The following is a 23,535-nucleotide window of genomic DNA, read 5'->3' as shown; positions in this document are numbered from 1 at the left end:
CGCCACAAAAATTAGTAAATAAAAAGAATCACTTTTTTTCATTTTACTCAATGTGTTATGAAATTATGTACCTGAAACCTGTATAAATTTGTTAACCAGTGTCACATCAATAAATTCAAATAAAGGGACCCCCCCAAAAAAACTCTTCATTTGCAAGCATACCCTAATGCCTTAAAGTTACCACCTTCTATATTTAGCAGCCCTGCTCAGTAATTGCACCCTTCTTACCCCATGAATATCTGCAGTGAGAGTAAAATTATAAACGAATATCCTCCTTGCTACGTCAAGGTTACTAACTGGTTGTAATAAGGGGCTGTGGTATTTCAGGCTTCTCCATAAATGCTATATTTCCCTCTCCTCAGTTGTGAATATCATTAGTTTGACACTGGTTTGTCATTATGTCTGTCATCCACTTCTGATGAGTGCTACCTTCCTAGGTTTCTTCAGATAGTATCTCGGCTAGGATCAAATGAGTTCTCTGAGTTCCCAGCATCTGATTCAGGGCCTATATTAGTTCATCCTTATGCATTTACTTGCTTCTGGAAGGCAGTTGGGATACTTGTACATTTTACTTACAGGAAGCATGTTCAGAAGGATTAGGGATTTACCAAATCTCCTGGATTCCCTAGAAAACACACAATAGGAAGGGAGGATGAGTTCTCCTAGGGTCCCTCAGGAGGACATAGGAGTCCTGCTAGGTAATGTAGCATTGATGAATTTGTGGTTTGTCTCAGGGAAAGGCAAAGAGACTGTAAAAATATTAATGACAACAGTAGCAGTTCCCCATTTTGTGAGTGCTTATAAACAGTGCTTCATATGCAGTTAACTTATTTACTGTATTGCCATCTAATTTTCAAGGCCCAGAAGTACCAATTTTAAGAATGAAGAAACTAAAGCTCAGAAAGGCTAAGTGGTTTACCAAAGGCCAAAGTGGAGCAGTAAACTCATTCTGTTGACCCAAAATGTCTTTCTTGCTCACCTTAGTGCCGCAGATTAGAGTGGCTAGTAATTTTGGGTTTTGAGGAAGAATCTGAGAAAAGAGGATGGGATTGGGAGGCCTCTTCAATGCTGATGGCAATATTAGAGAGAATGAGTTTATGGTCTTTGCTTTATTATATAGCATGGCAACTAAAGCCTTTACATAACAGGAATTAAAGTCTTTAAGCAAATTCTTAATCAATATAACAGAATTTATAAAAGAGTCTTTGTTGTTTTGAATGTCTTTAACATTTCCCTGACCATCCTTTTTTCATTTGTTCTGCCTTTTATCAAAGTATTGTCCTAGAAGTCTTGCCTTAACATCTGTGGTAAAAGCAAGACCTTACATGTATGAAGTCCTAACATTGGCACATATTCTGATATGGTCCTCTATATCTCCCTTCTTGCGGTGAGGCCGAAGTGCAGCCTGACAAGCCAAATTAGCATTTTCATACACTAACTACTTTATTAAAATCTTTCCTACATTTTTATCCTCTACTATTCTTTTGACTGCTTGAATTAGCCGTGAAACAAATTCTTGAAATCGCTCATCTGCGCCTTGTCTAATTTTACCAAATTTTTCCATTTTGCCCCTGGAGTAGGCAGGCATTTCATGCCTGTATGGCTATCTGATTAATTATATCGTAAGTGGTTGGTCGATACTCTAATTGAATTGCCATATGGGCATATTGTCCTTCTCCAGTTGACATATCTATAATAACAGCAACCTCCTCTTGCTGATTTTTCTCATTCTGCTTCACAGCCTTTTCATGAAAGTCTGACTTCCATAGCAAATAATCACCCCCAGAGAAACAAGCACGAGCAATCACCTTCCAGTCCTTTGGGGGAAGAGCCTGTGCACTAATAGTATCTAATAAACCAAGTGAAAAAGGGGCAGTAGGCCCATACTGAGCACAAGCAAGTTTAAGTTCTTTCAGAGTTTAAAAAGGTATAGGTTCATATTATTGCATTAGTTTTCCCTCATCATATTGTCTTTCTACAATAGGAAAACAGGTAAGGCCATTTATTGTTTCCCCTGTATTTCAATTGGTCTATAGATTGTTAGAGCGGGTGTTTCCAGATTTTGAGTTATAGACTTTGGAATTAGCCCAATAAGGGTACAGAGGAGCAGAAGGTTGAATATAGGAAGGAGCCAAGGGCGGCGGAGGCCCCACGGTTAAGGCATCCATAGCCTCAAAATTTTTATCATCCGAGTCATTCTCAGACCCCAAGTTGTTCTCATATTCACATTCCTCTGTTTCTGGCTCACCCTGATACTTTTCAGACAATAATTTGTCCTCATATGGAAACATTTCTACAAAAAAGGTCCCTTATTTTTGATCCTAACTCTCCCATAATATATTGCTCCCGACTATACTCTCCCCCAAAACTCACTGTGCACACTTGGGGAGTTCTGTCACCTGCCTTTAGTTTAGTTTCTTGTACCCAGGTCCCACGTTGGGTGCCACTTGCCGCGGATCAGCATGGCTAGTAATTTTGAGTCCTGAGGGAGAACGGTGTGCAATTAAGAAAACAGACCTACCGAGAAAAGAGGATGGGATTGGGAGGCCTCTTCAATGCTGATGGCAATATTAGAGCGAGTCTTCGGTCTGTGCTTTATTATATAGCATAGACAATTAAAGCCTTTAATCTAATATACAAATAGGGAAGTCTCTGATACAAAGCCACTCATTTGAGGCATAAATTGGATTCTTCATAAGAGAATACCACCCTACATCATGCAACAGTCAAGGATGTGGAGAAAAGCTTAGTGTTGAAAAAATTTTAGTATTATTTGGATAATTTCATCCCCCAGGTTACTTCTCACATTTCTGAGGCCTAGCAGACTGCCCGTCACATTATAGGCATTTGGTAAATATTTCTTGAATGAATGGTTGAATAAACCACTGTTGGATACAAACACAATCCTTATCCTCAAGAGACCACAAAAGAGTTCACAATCTAGTGAGGACTTGGCACTCTATATAACACACATGTGCTGGAAATTCCAACAGTAGAAAATCATATGACATCCACCAAGCCCACACACTAGAATGTGAAATGTCAGTAAATTGCAATCTGTCATTCTTGACTAATGAATCTGTCTATAAATTTGAAATATTAAGTTTTAAACTTTGTTATAATTACTTCATAAAATTGAATGCAATTTAAGTAGTGGGTCTTAAAAAGAGCCAGGTGAAAAAAGTATTTTATAATCACTTCAATATACAAAACCTAAAAATCTCATTTTTTAAAGGTAAAGGATCTGAATTTAACCTATGTGAGGCACTTTTATAGTATCATTAAGTCTCTCTACACAAGACAGCCAGAATCTCTTCTAGCCCAACTATTTTTATAGTATAAATTCCCCTCTATAATGTTCTCCAGAAAGTTATCAATGCTCTGCCAGGAGACACCTGTGATAGGAACACATTCCCTTTTATGGTATCCAATTTCTGCATTATTAAAACTCTAAATTCTACTTAGCATAATACCCTCTAGGTCTTAAGTGAAATCAGTCAGACAGAGAACGACAAATACCATATGGTTTCATTTTATGTGGAATCTAAACAAGCAAAACAAATGAATAAAACAAAACAAAACAAAAAGAGACTGATAGAAAAGAAGATCAAACTGATGGTTGCCAGAGGGGAGGGGGAGAAGATGGATGAAAGATGTGAGGGTGGATATAGTCGATAATACTGTGATAAGTTTGCACAGTGATAGTTGATTGTTAGACATAGTGTGATGATCACATTGTAAAGTATACTAATGTCGAATCACTGTATTACATACCTGAAACATATTATCTACCAGCTATAATTTAAGAAACCTTCTAAATTTTAGAAAACTAGTTCCTAGTAACTTTAATTAGTTCAGTTTAACGACTATTGTATTTAAGATTGGCTGTTTTAGCCACCTAAATCAGAGCTCCTACTTGTTATGATGATTGGGACAGAAATGGGCATCAGTTGAAGAAGGAATGGCAAACTTATAGTAAGTAGTGATATTAAACATCTTGAGTAACTGAATAATGAGTGTTAACTCTTTTACTTATTGATTCATGTAACAAATGTTTGATGTGCATTAGATATTATAATGAGTATTGCAAATTATTTCAATGTTTATACCAAATAGTATTTCCAGAGTTGAGTCTTGAAATGTGAATGGCTAGCAAAATGGGAAAAAATATTTAAGGCATTACTTTATTCAACACATTTTTATAGAGCACCTGAAAATCCAGACTGGGAAAAATAAAAGGACAAATCTGAAGATTTAGGGTAGAGCTCAGAGTCTGTTGCTGCATACATCTGGTAGCCTTGAGCTTTCATTTTCATTGCATGAGCAAAGCTCAGAATAAATACTCATGCCACACACAAGATAGGAGGTCAGTGCAAAGACTCCCCAGATCTGAGTCTCCCTAGGAGGTGATGCCATCAATGAAAGATAAACCCGGAGAGTAAAAAGTCTTCCTTTGTAAGGAGGAAATTGCAAAGAAACTTGAATGTCTCCTCTTGGCTTTGAGAGCAGGAAAAAAAGTTTCCTCTTATAATTTATAACCACAAACGAGCTCACCTGGGATTGAATCAGAATCCATATTACTTGTATCTTAGAAATCCCTAAGTGAGAAATTAGTTTAATGTCATTGTGAGTTGAAAGTTTTTTCAACTACCTGGAGGAAAAATAAATTATTGCTTCAGGAATGAATCTTAATCCCAGCTTGCAAATAATTCCCATTCTTATTGAATATGAGCTTATAATTAAAAAATAAATAAAAGAGAAATCAGCAACTGTGAGTGGAGACTTAGTCCTTCATCTGGCCCCAAATAAAATAAAATTTACAAGGACCATAGACATTAGAATTTTATGATATAGAATAGAAAAGAAGTGTGCTTAATATGTTTAAAAACTAAAAGTATAAAAATATGAATAAATTAGAGACTATAAAAATGTTCAGGATGATTTGAGAAAGAACCAAAGAAGTTCTTGAAGTATATGTATAATTTAAGTCAGAAATTTAGTAAGTTTTAAATACAGACTTAATAAAGCTGAAGTTAGAATTATTAAGCTAGAGAAGGTATCTTTAAGAAATTTATAAAATGTCCTGATCAGGCAGTGGATAGAGAGCATTGACCTGGGACACACAGGACCCAGGTTCAAAACCCTGAGGTTGCTGGCTTGAGCACAGGCTCATCTGATTTGAGTGCAGGCTCACCAGTTTGAGCACGAGGTCACTGGCTTGAGCATGGGATCATAGACATGACTCCATGGTCATAGGCTTGAGCCCAAAGGTCACTGGCTTGAAGCTCAAGGTCGCTGGCTTTAGCTCAAGGTCGCTGACTTGAGCAAGGGGTCACTCTCTCTGCTATAGTCCCCTGGTCAGGGCACATATGAGAAAGTCAGCAATGAACAACTAAGGTGTCGCAATGCAGAATTGATGTTTCTCATCATTCTCTCTGTCCCTTTCTATTCCTCTCTCCGTCTCCCTTGCTTAAATAAATAAGAAATTTATAAAATGAAGCACAAAGAGGTGGAAAATATCAAACATTAAGGGCTCTGTCGAGTATATTGAGCACTTTTGACATGAATCTTACCAGAATTTTCTGATTAGGAAACTAGAGAATGGGGAGCAAGGTAGTTTTAGAAGAGATAATGATCACTGCTTCTTGGAAACTCAATTTCAGGTCAAAGACAGTGAAAGGACAAAGTGAGCCTAGAACTCTTATTGTGCGGAAAGAAGGAGTGTTCAAAAACTAATGGAGATAGATCAAAATGCTATAGGAGGTGGCCAGCCAATTTTGGCATTATGAACATCAAAAAGAAGATGGAAATAGATTATATATAACACATTGAGTAAAAAAGAAATTAATGTGATATATCCTACATCGTTCCTTCCTAGGAGTTAGCAAGCCATATTCACTAAGTAGATATACTTAAATAAACAAACAAATATGCATATTGAGTATATTGTGATTAAGAATGCTGGCTTGAAGGATGACCTGCTTGGGTTTGAATATTGACTCTACCTACTAGCTAGCTATATAACCTCAGAAAAGTTAACTTCTATTTTTTTGCTCCAGTGTCCTTATCTGTGAAATGGAAATAAAGATAGTACCTACTTTATGGTGTGGTTGTGAGAATAAAATATGATAATCTATATGCATCAATTAGCATGCTTAGCATGTGACAAATATTCTTATTCATGCATTCACTGGTTGATTTCTCTATGTGCCCAGACCAGGGATTGAATCCACAATCTTGGCATATCTGGATGACACTTTAACCTACTGAGCTACCAGGCTGAAACCAGTGTTTCTATTTTTTAGACTCAGACTTATAAATTTTTTCTCTACTTTATCTTAGTATGATATTCCTCAGCCTACCATGTAGCTTTACAGAAAGTATGTCTTTTGAGCTCTATAGTTACCCTCCAAAGTAAGGAAGGTGGAGAGTACCCTCTTTCCCTGATAGGTACCTGAGGACCCATGAGCTCTGAGGGCAGTAGAACAGAGTGATGAAGGGTGAACCTACAGTCAGAGGGATCAAGGTTCACTTTCTGGCTCTGTACCTTTTGATTTACAATATCTTGGGTCATCTGCTTTTCTCATGTAGAAAAGGGAGTAATCACAGTACTTCACCAAACAGTTATGAAGCTTAAGTATAAGATGATTCATAAGGAATACTAACTAACATCCTGGTATATTAGAAAGAGTCAACAAATATTGATGTTCTGTTCTTCTCCAAAATTTTTATATCCCATGCTATGCATTTTCTTTATTTCTTTTTTTTCTCTTTTTTAAGTGAGAGGAGGGGAGATAGTGAGGCAGACTCCTGCATGTGCCCTGACCAGGATCCTCCCCTGCGGCCCCCCCCCCCCCCCCACAACCATCTGGGGCTGAAACTTGAGTACTGAGTTATTTTTAGAGCCTGAGGATAATAGGGGAGAGGAAGAGGGAGGATGAGGAGAAGGAGATGGTTGCTTCTCATGTGTGCCCTGACCAACCAGGAATTAAATCTGCAATGTTGCTGGGCCTACGCTCTATCCACTGAACCACTGGCCGGGGCACCTTTTCCATCTAAATTGCATAATGTGGTCAGCTGTGCTTTTCTGTCTGTTAGCATTCAAAAACCACAAGTTTCTAAATAATTCTAAAACAGAGGGTTTTATCTCCTGTTTCATCTTTAATATGTCTTTAACAGACCTGAACTAGTAGATGAAAAGGTACTTGATGTGTGACAATATTTTGTTGTCATGTTTCAAACTATATATTAGTCCTATTGCCTGTACAAAATAGAAAGTAATAAGTATTTTGAAAATATTTATGTAATTTTCTCTTTGGACTCCAGGAACTCGATTTTTTTTTTAAAGCAGAAACTTTGCCTTTTTTGGACATGTCTTTCTATCAAATGGGTGAGATTCCTGGAGCATTCAGTGTTTCTATTTATATTAACTCATGACTGCTAAATTATTTTAAAATAGCAGGCTCGCCTTAAAAACTCAGCCTCATGATAATCATGATGATAATGCCGATCTGTATAAACGAGGCTATTTGCACCCATTGAGGTGTGCTGTGCGGCTGCCGCCATTTCTTGGGGAGCTCTCTCCTTCTTGATATATGGAGTTCATTTACTCCATACTTTCAGTGCTAAATTTTAGTAATTGCAAAACATCTGAGGAGCATGGGGTGAAAACAACCACTGGAATGTGTTTTTAGAGTACCCCTGTGTTAGTAATTTTTTTGAAAAATATGGTACTACTTGTTATTAAAAAAATCTGTGATTTGCAATTTAATTTGAAAAATGCACTTATAACTTGAAAACTAACAGTATATAATTAAAGATTTTTTTTTAAATTCCAGAACATGTTACACTGGGTAAAATAGTGACTGATATTGAATCCGTGGGTAAAAGAATGGAGAAAGAAAAGCAGCAGCACCACGAGAAGTCCAGGTAATGTGTGATAAGCTAGCCTATAAAAAACATGTTCTTTTCGTCTACTTTGCCATAATTTCCTGACCAGTTCTTGTGGTTTTTAAAAAATCTATTAACATCCCATGCATGAGGCTAATTTATCCTTCTGCTTGAGTCCCTCAAAGCATATCAATTATCAAAATTTTCATTTTCAGTTCAATTAACTTTTGAACTGGAGGATGTGTGAGTAGCTAAGCAAACCATCTGGGTTTTACAGTGCATAAGCTCAAATCCAATTTGTGACTTTCCTGAGAAAAATGCCATATTTTATGATAATATTACATAAGTTTGGTATCTTAATAACTCATCTGCAGCAATTATGGAGCTAAATTAAATTATAATATTTCTTTTTTTGATTTACTAAAGTTATTCCTTTCCTAACGAAAGTGAGGCTAATCCTACAAAGCACAGTTAGAAGCCAGGTATTTTGAGTATTATTGCTTTTGCTTTCCAAAGGTGTGGGGAGATGGGTCAGTTATTTTGCTAAATTATTCCACTAAATAGCATCATATTCTTCAAGATAATTTTGCAATTGTGTGTATAATTGTTGGCCCTAAAGCTACAAACAGACCCTCTTAATGCCTTTCGGCACATTTTGTAAGAACATTTATACATGTAGAATGTAAATAATGCTCTGTCAAGATGTTTTTCTTTTTTCAGAGCCTTGTTTTTACATTAATTCATTATTATACATGGTCAGAAATGTAAGGTAATTGGCACAATTATAAATAACAGAAATTTGAGAAAACATCTCCATGGCTATACAGAATGTCATTAATCTTCCAGTATTTATGCTGCAAACTGTGTGTGCTTAACACTAGAAGATTCTTGCTCAGAAGTAACCACCCTCTTGGCTTACGTGTAATCAGATACTCAAGTTTGGAAGAGTGAAATAGATGGAGATCTTTAATACTGGGGATTTAGTTTTATTCATGATAACATATTAATTGTAAAGGAAAGAAATGATTGTATTGGGAATTTACTGGCTTATAAAAGTTTCCTTTCTGCCTTTACTTATATTAACACAAGGTCTGGGTTGGTTTAGCAGAGCGGTAGCTATTAAAAGAATAGTTAATATAACAATTTAACTAAATAGTTTAGAATTTCAAGTAAGATTTTAATAAATAGAAACATTAATTTGAAAATCTACAGTTTTCAGTATATTTAGATGGTGTTGATAATCCAAGGAAGAATGGTAATGATTTAGGGACAAGTGGACACATTAACAATAAATCTGATCATATGTAATAGTTTTCAGTATGTCTTTCTCAAGAGAGTTGGATATTTACCAAATAATAATTTTTTTTCTGCAAGTGGTAGAACATAGAGTTCTCCCTACATCCTAATGTCCCATTTTTTAAATAAAAACATGCCTTGCTTAATGGGGAAGATCAACAGTCTTTGAAATTAAGAGAAAGTACATGTACTTGCAGTGACAGCCTGGGGCACATAAAACCTGAACTTAAATCCACCTGGGCTGCCTTGTCTTTACAGCAAGTTTATGGCGGTAACTTGTCTCCTACCTTAGCAGTTAACTTCATTTTATTAATATTAGAAGTGTGATGGGAACGCAGAAGAAAACACAAATAATTGTTTTGAGACATGATGACTCTAGGTTTTAGAAAACCTGTGCTTAAATGGAACAAATAAAATGTCATTACACTGAAATTTTTATTGACATCTAGTTCACCATATAATCGAGATTAGGAAACTTAGTGATGAGGGTATAAGCAACAAGAAGGAAAACAGAATCAGTCAGGAAGTCAGGTGGGATTGTTAACAATGCAGGGATAGGCAATTGACCAACTCTTTGTGAGACTCTCAAAATATTTCTGTTCAAGAAATAGACCCCCCCTCTGCCTGACTAGGCAGTGGCGCAGTGGATAGAGCGTCAGACTGGGATGTGGAGGACCCAGGTTCAAGACCCCGAGGTTGCCAGCTTGAGCACGGGCTCATCTGGTTTGAGCAAAGCTCACCAGCTTGGACCCAAGGTCACTGGCTCAAGCAAGGGGTTACTGGGTCTGCTGAAGGCCCATGATCAAGACACATATGAGAAAGCAATCGATGAACAACTAAGGTGTCGCAACGAAAAACTAATGATTGATGCTGCTCATCTCTCTTCGTTCCTGTCTGTCTGTCCCTATCTGTCCCTCTCTCTGACTCTCTCTCTATCTCTGTTAAAAACAAAAAAAGAAATAAAAGAAATAGACCCCTGTGAGAGAAGTTGTACATAAACTACTTGTATTCCCCTGAAAATGCCTTGGAAAAAACTAATTTTTAATGTGGCACAATATTCTTAGGTAGGCCATAAATATATTGGTCCAGTGAAAGAAATTTCTTTGGATAGTACATAAAGAAATAGTATAGAATCTTATAAATGTATGACTTATTTTCTTGTCTTAAATTTGTCTTGCAGAGGAAAAACAAATTTGAATACTTCTGCTTTTTCAAATTTAAGTTCAAGAAAGTGAAGTTCTTTAATGAACCTTTAAATTTGAACTTCAAAGATTATCATACATTAATATACTCTTTTTAAGACAATAATGATAAGTGGGATTGAATTTTAAATGTTGATTTACCATCAAGGAAATTCATTTATTATTCACTCATTTATTAGAGTAGATTTTTAGTTGATGATATTTGATACATTTAGAGGTATGACAACTGCATTTCTGTAAATACATTCTATAATTTATGCAAGTGAACGTTGGCAATATGCTTTTGTTATATTAGCGATACCTCAGTTGTTTGATACCTGCATGGGTGTGATCACATGAGTGATAAGATTAATGGATCTTATAATCAGTCATTTATTTACTATTTATTGAGTGCTTACTATGTGCCTAATGTAAAGCTCTGAATAGGACAGTCACACTCTCTTCTCTCACAGACCCAACTCTTTGATGGACAAAATGCTTTAACATCCTAAAAATTTCTTTAACATTTTTATAACATGTGAATTAGCAGTTTCATTTCTAGGCATTTATGAAAAATAATTGGATAAGTATACAAATATGAATGCTCAAAAGACTTTTATCCTTGCTAATAAAAAAAGAGTGGAAATAACCCAAATGTCCAGCAAAAGAAGAATTATAAATAAACTATCAGTATGTTAAATCCATAGCATGGAATGCTATGTAATGGGCCAAAATAACCATGTGCGTCTTTGTACATTTACAAAGAAAGGTATTCATGATATAAAGTGCAAAAATAAGCTAAAAAGTTATGTACACATAAACATAGAAAAGGTGTGGAATATATTGCACAGTTTAATTGTGACAAATGATGTCAGTCTAAAGTAGTAATAGGAACCTTAGTTCTTGCCCTGGCTTGGTAGCTCAGTTGGTTAGAGCATTGTCCCGATATACTAAGGTTATGAGTTTTATCCCCAGTGAGGACACATACAAGAATCAACCAATGAATGCATTAATAAGTGGAACAACAAATCAATGTTTCTCTCTCCCCTCCTTCCTCTATCTTAAAAAAAAATAAAAATAAAAAAATAATATAAATAAATAAATAAGGTTAGTTCTTGAAGTTCTTACTCATTGCCTGGATTCAAATTCTGGCTCCATCCATTTCTAGCTGACATAATCAGTTAAATGTCTTAGTTTATTTATGAAATGAGTATAATGATCATCAATAACCACAGGCTTGTTAATTAAATGTGAAAAGACACATAAAGGGCTTAGTAGAATGTTTGGCAACTATGAGGCACTGAAGGGTTTGTAATTGCTAAAATGTTAGGATGGGAAATTAAGGATAATTTAAATTTTCTTCCTTTCACTTATTCACATTTTCTAAAGGTTCTACATCGTTTCTGGTTTTTCATTTTGACTTGGTTGAGGGTCTCCAAGTCATGATAAGAAAACACGTTACGGCCCTGGCCGGTTGGCTCAGCGGTAGAGCGTCGGCCTAGCGTGCGGAGGACCCGGGTTCGATTCCCGGCCAGGGCACATAGGAGAAGCGCCCATTTGCTTCTCCACCCCTCCGCCGCGCTTTCCTCTCTGTCTCTCTCTTCCCCTCCCGCAGCCAAGGCTCCATTGGAGCAAAGATGGCCCGGGCGCTGGGCATGGCTCTGTGGCCTCTGCCTCAGGCGCTAGAGTGGCTCTGGTCGCAATATGGCGACGCCCAGGATGGGCAGAGCATCGCCCCCTGGGGGGCAGAGCACCGCCCCTGGTGGGCATGCCGGGTGGATCCCGGTCGGGTGCATGCGGGAGTCTGTCTGACTGTCTCTCCCTGTTTCCAGCTTCAGAAAAATGAAGAAAAAAAAAAAAAAAAAAAAAAAAAAAAAAAAAAAAAAAAAGAAAACACGTTACTTAAAATATTTTGCAAAATAGAGAATAAATATAATGCATGTTCATTTTTCTGATTTTTTAAAGATTTTTTTTATTGTTGTTGTTCAGAAAGTAAATCTTACTACTTGTTATCTGTGCTCAGAGCTGTGAAAATTTTGGTATTGTTTTGTCTTCATTCAATAATAAATATTTATAGAGGGCCTATGATGTGCCTTTGTCTGTGATAGGAAACAAGCTTAGTACCTGACTCTATAACATTAGTGTTGAAAGTTTGTATTCCAAAACAGAGACTATTAAATTACTCAGAACTCTAACTTTATATTTTTGAAACAGAATGTTGGACTCATATGCCTTCCCCATCACTAAACTTGGCTTACCCTTGCAACACAGGACCTCCTCATTCAGGGGGCTTCTGAAAAAAAATGGTAAGTCTTATTGTATAAATAGTGGTAGCAGTGATTTTCATTATTTTGCATTCATTTAAAATACAAAGTGTTCAGCTAGTACTGAACAGTCATTTTGCTTCTATTTTATTTCAAATACTGTGTTCAATGGAGATTTCAGAAAGAACCACTGATAAATTTTTAGCTCCTTTGGAATGTTTTTTGGTGTATAGGAACTTTGAAAGTATTAGAAAATTATAAGGATAAATTCTTATAATTTTAAAAGTTTATCAATAGTTCAGTTATTATTATTTTAAAGACTGTCATTCTTCAAAGGAAAATATAAATAATTCTTTAAATCCTCTTAAGTGTGACTGAGAAACTCTTTAGAACTTAGTGAGCTACTTGAAGACCTAGGGAGCTATTGATTCAAAGAAACTGTTTTGTACTTTTCCCTCTTTCTAACTTATTACTCATGTTCTTGAGCTTCAAGCTGTCATTAAGAGAAAACTCTTCTTGTAGAGTGGCACTTTGATTAATTTTGGAAGAAATTTTTGAAAATTTGCCGAATTAACTTCTCCTTGGGTTCTCAAATCATTCTTGCAAGAATTTTCCTTGATCTAACTACAATTTTATCAGCCTTTACTTGTTTGAATTATTATAAAAGGAATTCCAGCATCAAGTGGAGTTCATAAAACACAATTCTATCAATTCAACCGATTTTCTCCCAAACTATTAATATTTGTGAATATAATATTAGAACCTAAAATAGATGCAATAGGTTGTTTAAAATTTGTTGTTATTATATTGCTCCATAGCTTAAATGTTTTTGTATCGATGAGATCATTTGAGGCCCTAGGATAATGGAATAATGTGTGGGTCTCAGTTGAGTCTGGAATTGAATATGTATGTGAAGTAAATGATGTAAAAAATTCCTCACAAAGGATAGGTCTAATAGATAAAATTGTTTTAATAGATAATAATCTTGAAATCTGATAATCCTGAAAGCTGAGGTTTACAGCGCTTAACTACTTCATAAGTAAATGTTCTACAAATTCTGTGACATTTAGAGTTTATTCAGGGTCATCCTAAAGGTTGACAGGAGCCTCTGTTTTTGAATACCGTCCACCTTGGATCAATTGCCTGTGTCTTTGCCTTGTGGGGGAACTTCTTAGCTCATTGAAGTGTTCAGGAATTCTCATGGTGTTAGTCTGAAATATCTGAAATATTTACTAATAGAACCATAACTTTATGGAAACTGAAGACTCGCTGTACTTATCACAGTGATGAGTCACTAGCACATATTTGGTGATAATGAACATTTGTTGAATGAATGAATAAATGAATGAATGAATGAAAGTAAATTAAAAAGAATAAATGGAATCTATTTCTCTAAGTATCTGTGTGTCTGTTTCTGCATGAGAGCTAAAACATTTTAACTGCTAAAGTAAAAAAGAATTTGGGAAAGTAAAATATACAATAATAACAGTAATGAATATAAACATGTGAAAGGATAGAACCAGACACTCTTTTTTAAAAGTTTGTGTTTACTGATTATATGTAGACTGCAGAGATACCATTAAACTAAGAAAAATGTTATGCAGTTTAGTTTATATGCTTTGAAACTAAATTGTTGGACAGATTATCATTTTTATGACATAAGTCTCTCAGTACTCATAACTTCATGGGGAGCTGGAAGGTTGAACATTCTAGAAGTATAAAAAATTGCAATAAAAATCACTATTTCCATATGCCATAGGGTAGCCATTCTTTTTTCTCTTCTTTAAAATGAAATGTATTTTTAAGCAAATAAGAGTGGGAATTTCATCACTGCCTTGTTTTACAGACAAACCACTTCTCTTATAATTAGAACATTATTTGATAAGAGCAAAGTTATGTTCAGGTTAATATCCAGCAACTTATTTTATATAAGCTATTAGTAAACTGTGAAATATGTGGATTTCCTTTTTGAATAACTTGGGTGTGGTCCTGGCTTTGTGACTTGGGTAAAAAATACTGAGTACTGTTTATATGCATGTTAATTTTTAGTCCATTTTAAGGCTATAATCTAAACATTTGCACACCAAAGCTGTTTCTTCACATCATTAGTATAACTCTGTTTAGTGAGTTACAGCTTCACTGAATGTCTGTAACAGTCACAGAGGCCTAGTCAAGAATAGAATGGAGCTCATATTGCAAGAGAATGTAGATTTTGCGGTTTTCTCTGGGGTGTATGGTAATTTACTGGGCTCCTAACTGAAAATTGCCCAGTTCTTTTTTTAGAATAAATAAATTATTAAAGGAAAAAGAAAAGAAAATTAAAACATGGGAATTAAGACAAAGTCATATCTATCCATTTGACTTATATATCATTATTCATAATGCATTTTATATGTATGTATCTCACACTGATTGAAGCCTTATCTTTTAAAACAGTATAGATCAGTAATTAAGAGAGAAAGCATTGGAGTTACTCTAATGAGGTTAGAATTTTGGCTCTGCCAGTTTCTAGCCAGGAAACCTCATCCAGGTTCCTTCCTCATTCTGTGATTCATTAGTTAAACAGGGAATAATAACAATACCAACCTCAAAGTTTTTAGATGATACTTGTAAAGTGTACAACATTTATCCTGGTGTTGAATAAAACTGAACTATGATTTTTAGCTACAAAATTCCCTAGATATAAATTGTAAAGCCTAATAGTTTTGAAAACCTGGTGTTGGAGATCTAGCTTTGACCCTATTCTAAAGAGCATGCTCCCAGCAGCACAAGGCACACCTCATTACAACACTGACTTCCACTAGCCCAGCACCAAACTCAGGAAGTGAGGTTTATTGTTCCTGTGTAAACACAGTCCCTGTGACCTTTTCTGGATTCAGCTATTTTTGCCATTCTCATTAGTAAGCATTGTGTTCTAGACCTTGAATCTGCCTGTTTATCCTCCTAGTTTAATAAATTAAACTTACATTACTTAAGTGCCCCTTTCACCAGTAATTTGAGTGCTGTTTCCCCATCTTTATGGTTCTGAGGGAATAGGTGCATGGCAGAAAAGCTTTCATGGACTTTTTGAAAAGTAAGCACTGGAGCAAAGGAAGACGTGTCAAAGAAGCCCACATTGCTCTCCGTAAGAACCAGCTCTGGGTGGCCTGGCACAAATCCCTTCAGTTTTCTGGGCTTTGCTTTCATCATCTGTAATCCTCAAGAAAAGAAACTGCCCTCAATAAAAGGGATGAAAAAGTTAGAAAATTTTCTTTTTTCAGTACAGCTACTGCTCAGATATTAAAACCCTTCTTATATAATCATTGACAAGAGAGGCAAAGACACCCCCCCAGACTCTGGTCTTGGCAAGATATTTTACCTATTCTTATTTGTTAAGTTCACAGCCTTGAGACCCTCAGGACAAATATCTCTAAGTATGTCTTTTAACTCTGTCATACATCAATCTCCGCATGACATGTAGAACTTCCAGATCACCTTTTATTACCTTTTATTACCCAACCTGCATTCCCAATATAATTCTGTATGTTTTTTCTCTTGACCTCATCCCTCACTCTTTCCATTCCTGGATCCTATTTACTGTTCTCCCTGAACTCATAACCAGTAACTAACAAACACTCTAAATCCTTAATCTCTTCTAAGGGTTCCCTTCACTCTTTTGGTTAACTGAAATCTGTGCTCCATTCCCAACTCTGAGAACGTTTCCTCAGCTGCCCTCTGGAGTGGTGATGATCTTCTCTCCCATGCTTCTGGGACTGGTGATGGGAGGAGGGGTCACCTCCTTACCCTTCAAGCTGTTTCCAGATCTTCCTCCCTTCCTTTTCCTTAAAACTCCCAGTTTTGAATCTCCTGTAATCAAATAATATCCTTCATCACCTCTCCTTCTCACAGTTATCTGTTGATTTGTATCCATTCTTTCCTATCTTAAAATCTTTAGCCCCGTGATGCTTTTCCTTTCTCCAGCACTAGTCTTATAATAACTTTGCGATTTTGGTATCCAAATGAATATGTTCTCTCATTCATAGGATTGTCAATTCCCAAAGCTCTTTTCCTCCAATGACTTTTACCTTCTATCACATACTACATATATTCTCTGAGAGTGGCTCAGAGACCTTTGAAATATTTTCAAAAATCTCACATGGAAGACCACCCCCATTCAACCAGCTCACCTCTTAACTACAACAATATTTTAAGCTTCATTGGTGGGTTGACAATCAAGTTTTGGATTTCTTCTCTAGCTTTACTTATCCCTTGGTAATTTTATCCATCCATGGATTTGAGTATTATTCATATTCTGACAACCTCAAATTTACATCTCCCGCTTGGTTATTTTCCTGAACTTCAGTTCACTTTCAACTGCTTCATCACCATTTCTGCCTGGATTCTTAGTAACAGTTCTAACCTAATGAGTCCAACTCAAGAAATTTTTACTTGTTGTTCTCTTTGTCTGGAAAGATCTTTCCCCTAAATGTCACACCATTTCTTCACCATTTCTAGGTTTTGTCCAAATGCCTCCTTATCAGTAAGGACACCGATGACCAGCCTGTCATAGTGGCAACCATACCTCCCAGACCCACTTACCTCTTCTGTTTTATTTGCATCTCTAATACTTAAAGCCTTGGGACATTTTTGTCTATTTTACTTACCTGGTTTAGTCAGCTTCCACCTGCTAGAATGTAGTCTCCATGAATTCCAGTAGTTTTGATTAATTTATTATTCTTTTTTTACTACCAGATCCCTTAGATCCAGATATGCTTACAATATTTTGCTGGATGAATAAACATACTGCTATTTTACTTTCTGAAAGAGTGGTACCAATTTTTAAATTCACTTTTCTCTTAAATAAGGAAAGTCATCTAGTTTGTTAGAATAAATATTTTCACCCATGGAACTCAAATAGACTTTTTATTTTGAATAAAAACTATGGCTGAAAAAATACAGCTCTGTGTGTGTGTGTGTCTGAAAAAAATGGTGAACAACTAACTATGCAAGGAAAGATTTCTAGGTTGCAGAACACCTAAAAAAGCTAGTTAAATATTAAAAGATAACTTTAAAACCTGGCTGAACTGACAAGAAATCATGAAATAATAAAACCAGAAAATATAAGGAAGGCTGATTCTATAGGGGTTTAATGTTTTTTAGAGTAGTTTGTTTTTAGGGTTCATATCTATTCCCAGTGGCCTAGAACTTTCCTAGTTAAGAAAAGAAAAATAAACAGCAATAAATGGGCATCACTTCTATCTATCTATCTATCTATCTATCTATCTATCTATCTATCTATCTGTCTGTCTGTCTGTCTATCTATCTATCTATCTATCTATCTATCTATCTATCTATCTATCTATTATCTATCTATCTATCTATCTATCTATCTATCTATCTATCATCCATCCATCCATCTTGTATATATGTATGCATTTATTGTGAAGCCTCAGGTATCCAGAATTAGATTAATAGAATTCCTTGTTTTGTGATGCATAATCATTACTTGTCTATGAATTTCCCTCTTTTATTTTATTTTTGTATTATTTTATATTATAATGAACACAAATAATTTTTTTTAATTAAGAATAATTCATGTAATATGTGCTTTTTTTTTGTTAGATGTTGGGAAAAAGTCAGTAGTAGAGCCAGGTGGTCTGGAGATTTCTTTATATGGAATTTTAAATTCATAGATTAAATGTCTTTAATAAAATTAGGACTGATGAAACTACTTTTATCTATTATTAGTTTTATTACTATGTTCATCGGAATATGTCTACATTGTCTAAACTATTGCCATTCGGTTGTCCACAGTTTGTGTAACTGTGGACAGTTGTAACAAGCTGTCTCCTTGTTAATTTTCGATATTGATTATTTAGGCAGTCCCTACCTCACTCCTTCCCTCCTTCTTTCTTTCTCTTTGGTTAGTCTTGCTTAAGGTCTGTCCACCTTATTTATTTTTTTAATAAACCAGTTTTTATCTTTACTGATTTTCTCTACAGCACATTGCTTTCTATTTCATGAATTCCCATGAATCAGGGGTCCCCAAACTTTTTACAGAGGGGGCCAGTTCACTGTCCTTCAGACCATTGGAGGGCTGGACTATAAAAAAACTATGAACAAATCCCTATGCACACTGCACATACCTTATTTTAAAGTAAAAAAACAAAATGGGAACAAATACAGTATTTAAAATAAAGAACAAGTAAATTTAAATCAACAAACTGACCAGTATTTCAATGGGAACTATGCTCCTCTCACTGACCACCAATGAAAGAAGTGCCCCTTCTGGAAGTGCAGCGGGGGCCAGATAAATGGCCTCAGGGGGCCGCATGTGGCCTGCGGGCCGGGCCGTAGTTTGGGGACCCCTGCCATAAATCATTCTATTTTCCTTCTCTTCATGTTGGTCAGCTCTGACTGAGCAGTTCTTTTTGAGACCCAAATATTGTTACTTGATTTTATTTCAGCATTTACTCATAACAATAAACATTGTCTAAATATTGTTATATATGGCATTATTATCTAATTAGTGTGATGCAATCTTCTCTCAAAAAACTGGATGAGTCTTTGAAGACAGAAGTTTTTCTATTCTTCAGATGAGAAAACCAAATATCCTAAATTTGGTGACTAACTCAAGTCTTACAACTTTCAGGCTTCTGATTCTGTTCTTGTTTCATTTTATTATATTGCTTTATATATGTTTATATTGTTTTACATGTATCTGTAAATATTTCCTCCTTAGATATAAAATTGAGATATTTTAAGGCTATATTTCAAGGTAAAACAGTGATTCAATAAAGGATGGTCTTATAGAATGAGTATATTGTAGTGCAGGGGTCCCCAAACTTTTTACACAGGGGGCCAGTTCACTGTCCCTCAGACCATTGGAGGGCCGGACTAAAAAAAAAACTATGAACAAATCACTATGCACACTGCACATATCTTATTTTAAAGTAAAAAAACAAAATGGGAACGAATACAATATTTAAAATAAAGAACAAGTAAATTTAAATCAACAAACTGACCAGTATTTCAATGGGAACTATGCCCCTCTCACTGACCACCAATGAAAGAGGTGCCCTTTCCGGAAGTGTGGCAGGGGCCAGATAAATGGCCTCAGGGGGCCGCATGTGGCCCGCGGGCCGTAGTTTGGGGACCCCTGCTGTAGTACATACAATGTTATGAACTAAAGCATAGTGTTTATTTGTATGTTTTTTGAGAGTTTTGGTCCATCTGATTCTCTGAAGTCTAAATCTGGTATTACTGCTGTTTGAATTTTTCAAGATTACATTTTCAATCAAGCTTACAAGCTTATTTATAATGTTATTGCATCCTACACAATTTTAGAGTGTGAGCCTTTATGCTGAATTATAATTTAGTTTATATTGCTCTTTCAGTATTTAACAATATAATAGAAAAGATAGCTGTCTTGTATAGTTCCCCACTGCTCACGTTAATAGACATTTCATAAAAACACAAGTATTTTATTGTCTGAAAACACATCCTGCCTCATCTGTAGAAAAATACATTTAATGTACCACATTCTAAACAATCAAAATTTTTCATGCTGAGAGAAATGAATGCTATATTAAAAGTGCTCAGCAAATCTCCAAGAGATACTTAGAAGATGTAAAAAAGCTGTTTTCGATCCACTGCAAGAATGCCGGCGTCCCAAATCCAGGCATTTCTCTGTTCATTGTGCACTGTCAGGAAAGGGAAAACCAGTAGGGTTTAGCTAATTTTAGTTAAGCTAATTCCTGAAATTTCCAGAGAGGCTGAATATATAGTCAATAAATATTGATGATGGCAGGAAGATACATTCCATAGTGGATTAAAGATATTATTCAAAAAAATCATGAAATACACATTTTAAAATTACAAGTAGGTAATTCATTTACATGTCCTAGAGCAAGACAGAGAGCACACCAGTCATATGCAATAGAAATAAAATGTGAGACGCACTTATAATCTCAAATTTTCTAGTAGCCATTTTAAATAAGTAAGGAAAACCAGGCAAAATAAATTTTAAACACACCCTTCATTTAACCTGATACATATAACATTTATCTCAATATGTAATTAATATGAAATATTATTAGTAACATTTTATATCCTGTCCCTTTTTTTTTTGAAAGAGACAGAGAGAGAGTCAAGAGAGAGGGACAGAAAGGGACAGACAGACAGGAAGGGAGAAAGATGAGAAGCATCAATTCTTTGTTGTGGCACCTTAGTTGTTCAGTGATTGCTTTCTCATATATGCCTTGACTGGGGGGCTACAGCAGAGTGAGTGACCCCTTGCTCAAGCCAGGGACCTTGGGCTCAAGCCAGTGACCTCTGGGCTCAAGCCAGCGACCATGGGGTAATGTCTATGATACCACGCTCAAGCCAGTGACCCCACACTCAAGCTGGTGAGCCCATGCTCAAGCCCTATAAGCCTGCACTCAAGCTGGCGACCTCGGAGGGTTTTTAACCTGGGTCCTCTGTGTCCCAGACCGATGCTCTTTTCACTGTGCCACCACTTGGTCAGGCTATCCTGTCTTTTTCTTATAAATATTTGAAAATCTTGTGTATAATATAACTTACAGCATGCCTCAATTCATGCTAGCCACATTTCAAGTGCTCCTAGCCATGTGTAACCATACCGACAGCACAGCCTTGGAATGTGGGCTACACTGAACCTTGGTCACTCATTTTTGTGATGATGCTTGGCATGTAGTAAGTGGACAGAAAATGTTTAAAGAAAAGAAGAAAAAAAGGTACCAAAGAAAGGTCATAGAAGAAATTGGTGGTCAGATAGAACCATATATCCACTTCCTAGCCAGATGACGCTGGCTGGGATATTTATCCTTCCTAACGTCAGTGTTCTTTTGGTGGGCATGCAATATTTTTATTTGCCTTTAAGAATTAAGAGAGGTTAACATAGCCCCTACTTGCCTTTAAAAAAAAAATTTTTTTTTAAAAATATTTTTCTGAAGTTGGAAATGGGGAGGCAATCAGACAGACTCCCGCATGCGCCCGACCGGGAGCCACCCGGCATGCCCACCAGTGGGGATGCTCTGCCCATCTGGGCCGTTGCTCTGTTGCAACCAGAGCCATTCTAATGCCTGAGGCAGAGGCCATGGAGCCATCCTCAGCACCCGGGCCAACTTTGCTCCGATGGAGCCTTGGATGCAGGAAGGGAAGAGAGAGACAGAGAGGAAGGAGAGAGGGAAGGGTGGAGAAGCAGATGGGTGCTTCTCCTGTGTGCCCTGGCTGGGAATCAAACCCGGGACTCCTGCATGCCAGGCCGATGCTCTACCACTGAGCCAACCGGCCAGGGCTGCTTTTTTTTTTTTTTTTTAACCCATTTCCTTTCTGAAAACTGAATGAAGTCATATGAGATGATGTAATCTTTTTGTATTTACTTTCATTGGATCTAAAAGAAGTGTACCAAACATGGTAGATTATTTTTTCAATTACAAGTGATTAAGAAAGGAAGGAACTATTATTAGAGAATAGGAGTTTCTGGGCATCAAGATTTAGCCAAGGATAATTATGTCAAATTGCTTAGCATGATGTGGAATTAATTGCCCCTGATCTTAATTATAAATCATTTATAAAACAGCCTTTAAAAACACAGTTCTTAACCTAACCAGGCGGTGGCACAGTGGATAAAACATTGGACTGGGATGCAGAGGAACCAGGTTTGAAACCCTGAGGTTGCTGGCTTGAGCATGGGCTCATTTGGTTTGAGCAAGTCTGATCAGATTGAGCCCAAGGTCGCTGGCTTGAGCAAGGAGTCACTCGTTCTTCTGTAGCCCTGGTCAAGGCACACATGAGAAAGCAATAAATGAACAACTAAGGTGCCACAATGAAGAATTGATGCTTCTCATCTCTCTCCCTTTCTGTCTGTCTGTCCCTCTCTCTGTCTCTGTCTCTGTTACAAAACAACAATAACAACAATAACAAAAAAAAACCCCACACAGGTCTGCATTCAGATACAGGAACTTCTTGGTAAACGAGTTTCAGTCTAATAGCCAATTTAAAACGTGAATGGCACAGTCACTTTAGTTCTTCTCACTTCCCTTCTGCTTAGAGCTGACCCACGGCTCAGGGATTTGTAGAGGCAACAAGCATGATTTGTTCATTCTCTTCTTCTACATCTACACAATATAATTAACATGCACAAATGTGTAGAAAACATATGTATGTGTGGGGCTGGCTTCATGGGTGTGCAACCCTGCAGTTACACAGGACTCTAAGGAGCTCAGCGCTTGTGGTTTTAATGCTCTGTGGTTACCATCTTGAAATTATTAATAATTTTACCTTTAAAGTTGTGGTTTGTACATGTGTCTGATAGGATAATGAATATGCCCTGTAAACTTAGAGCCTTGGTTCGTAATTGGTCTCACCTCCTGTTCTCCCTCCCCCCTCCCAAGATACGGGGCTTGACAACCCTCTCCCAGGTTCCAGCCTAGTGAGTGTAGCTGTCCTCTGCCCGAAGGCCCCCCTGGGTGCAGGAGGAGGAGGAGTCTAGTGAGTGCATTTGGCTCACATACCCTTGCTGGTTTGCACTTGTCCGGCCAGTATTCTCATGCTTAAGGAAGCTCAACATTAAAGAGCAAATAAAAACATCACAACAGAGAGACTGCTGAATGAATGAAAACCTGGTATAACGTGATGAATAATTATGAAGTCAGCCCTGTGTAAGCACCACCTGGGTCATAAAATAGAGTATTCTCAGTGCCCAGTCATCACCCTCACATCTTAGCACTTTGCAATTGGAACACTATTCACCCCTCAGAGCCATTCACTGGCTTTAGTTTTGTGTTAACAATTTCTGTGTTTTTTTCTCTCTATTTTTACCATCCAGAGTGATGATAAATTATTGGTGCCTATTCTTAAAAATTTATGTAATTAGACCAGACTGCATGTATTTCCTGTCT

At 36.6% G+C, this 23,535-nt stretch overlaps 1 protein-coding gene across 1 annotated transcript in view; it reads left to right on the top strand.

Moving 5' to 3' along the window:
- Positions 1–23,535, top strand: part of IQCM (IQ motif containing M) — a 267,294-nt gene that overhangs the window by 42,552 nt on the left and 201,207 nt on the right. Inside the window, exons 5-6 of the mRNA XM_066360174.1 lie at positions 7,839–7,929; positions 12,582–12,673. Coding sequence (XP_066216271.1) covers positions 7,839–7,929; positions 12,582–12,673 — 183 coding nt within the window. The remainder of the gene's footprint in view (positions 1–7,838; positions 7,930–12,581; positions 12,674–23,535) is intronic.

This window comes from Saccopteryx leptura, chromosome 1 (assembly GCF_036850995.1).
Source record: "Saccopteryx leptura isolate mSacLep1 chromosome 1, mSacLep1_pri_phased_curated, whole genome shotgun sequence".
Taxonomy (NCBI): domain Eukaryota; kingdom Metazoa; phylum Chordata; class Mammalia; order Chiroptera; family Emballonuridae; genus Saccopteryx; species Saccopteryx leptura.
This window is presented reverse-complemented; position numbering and strand designations above follow the sequence as displayed.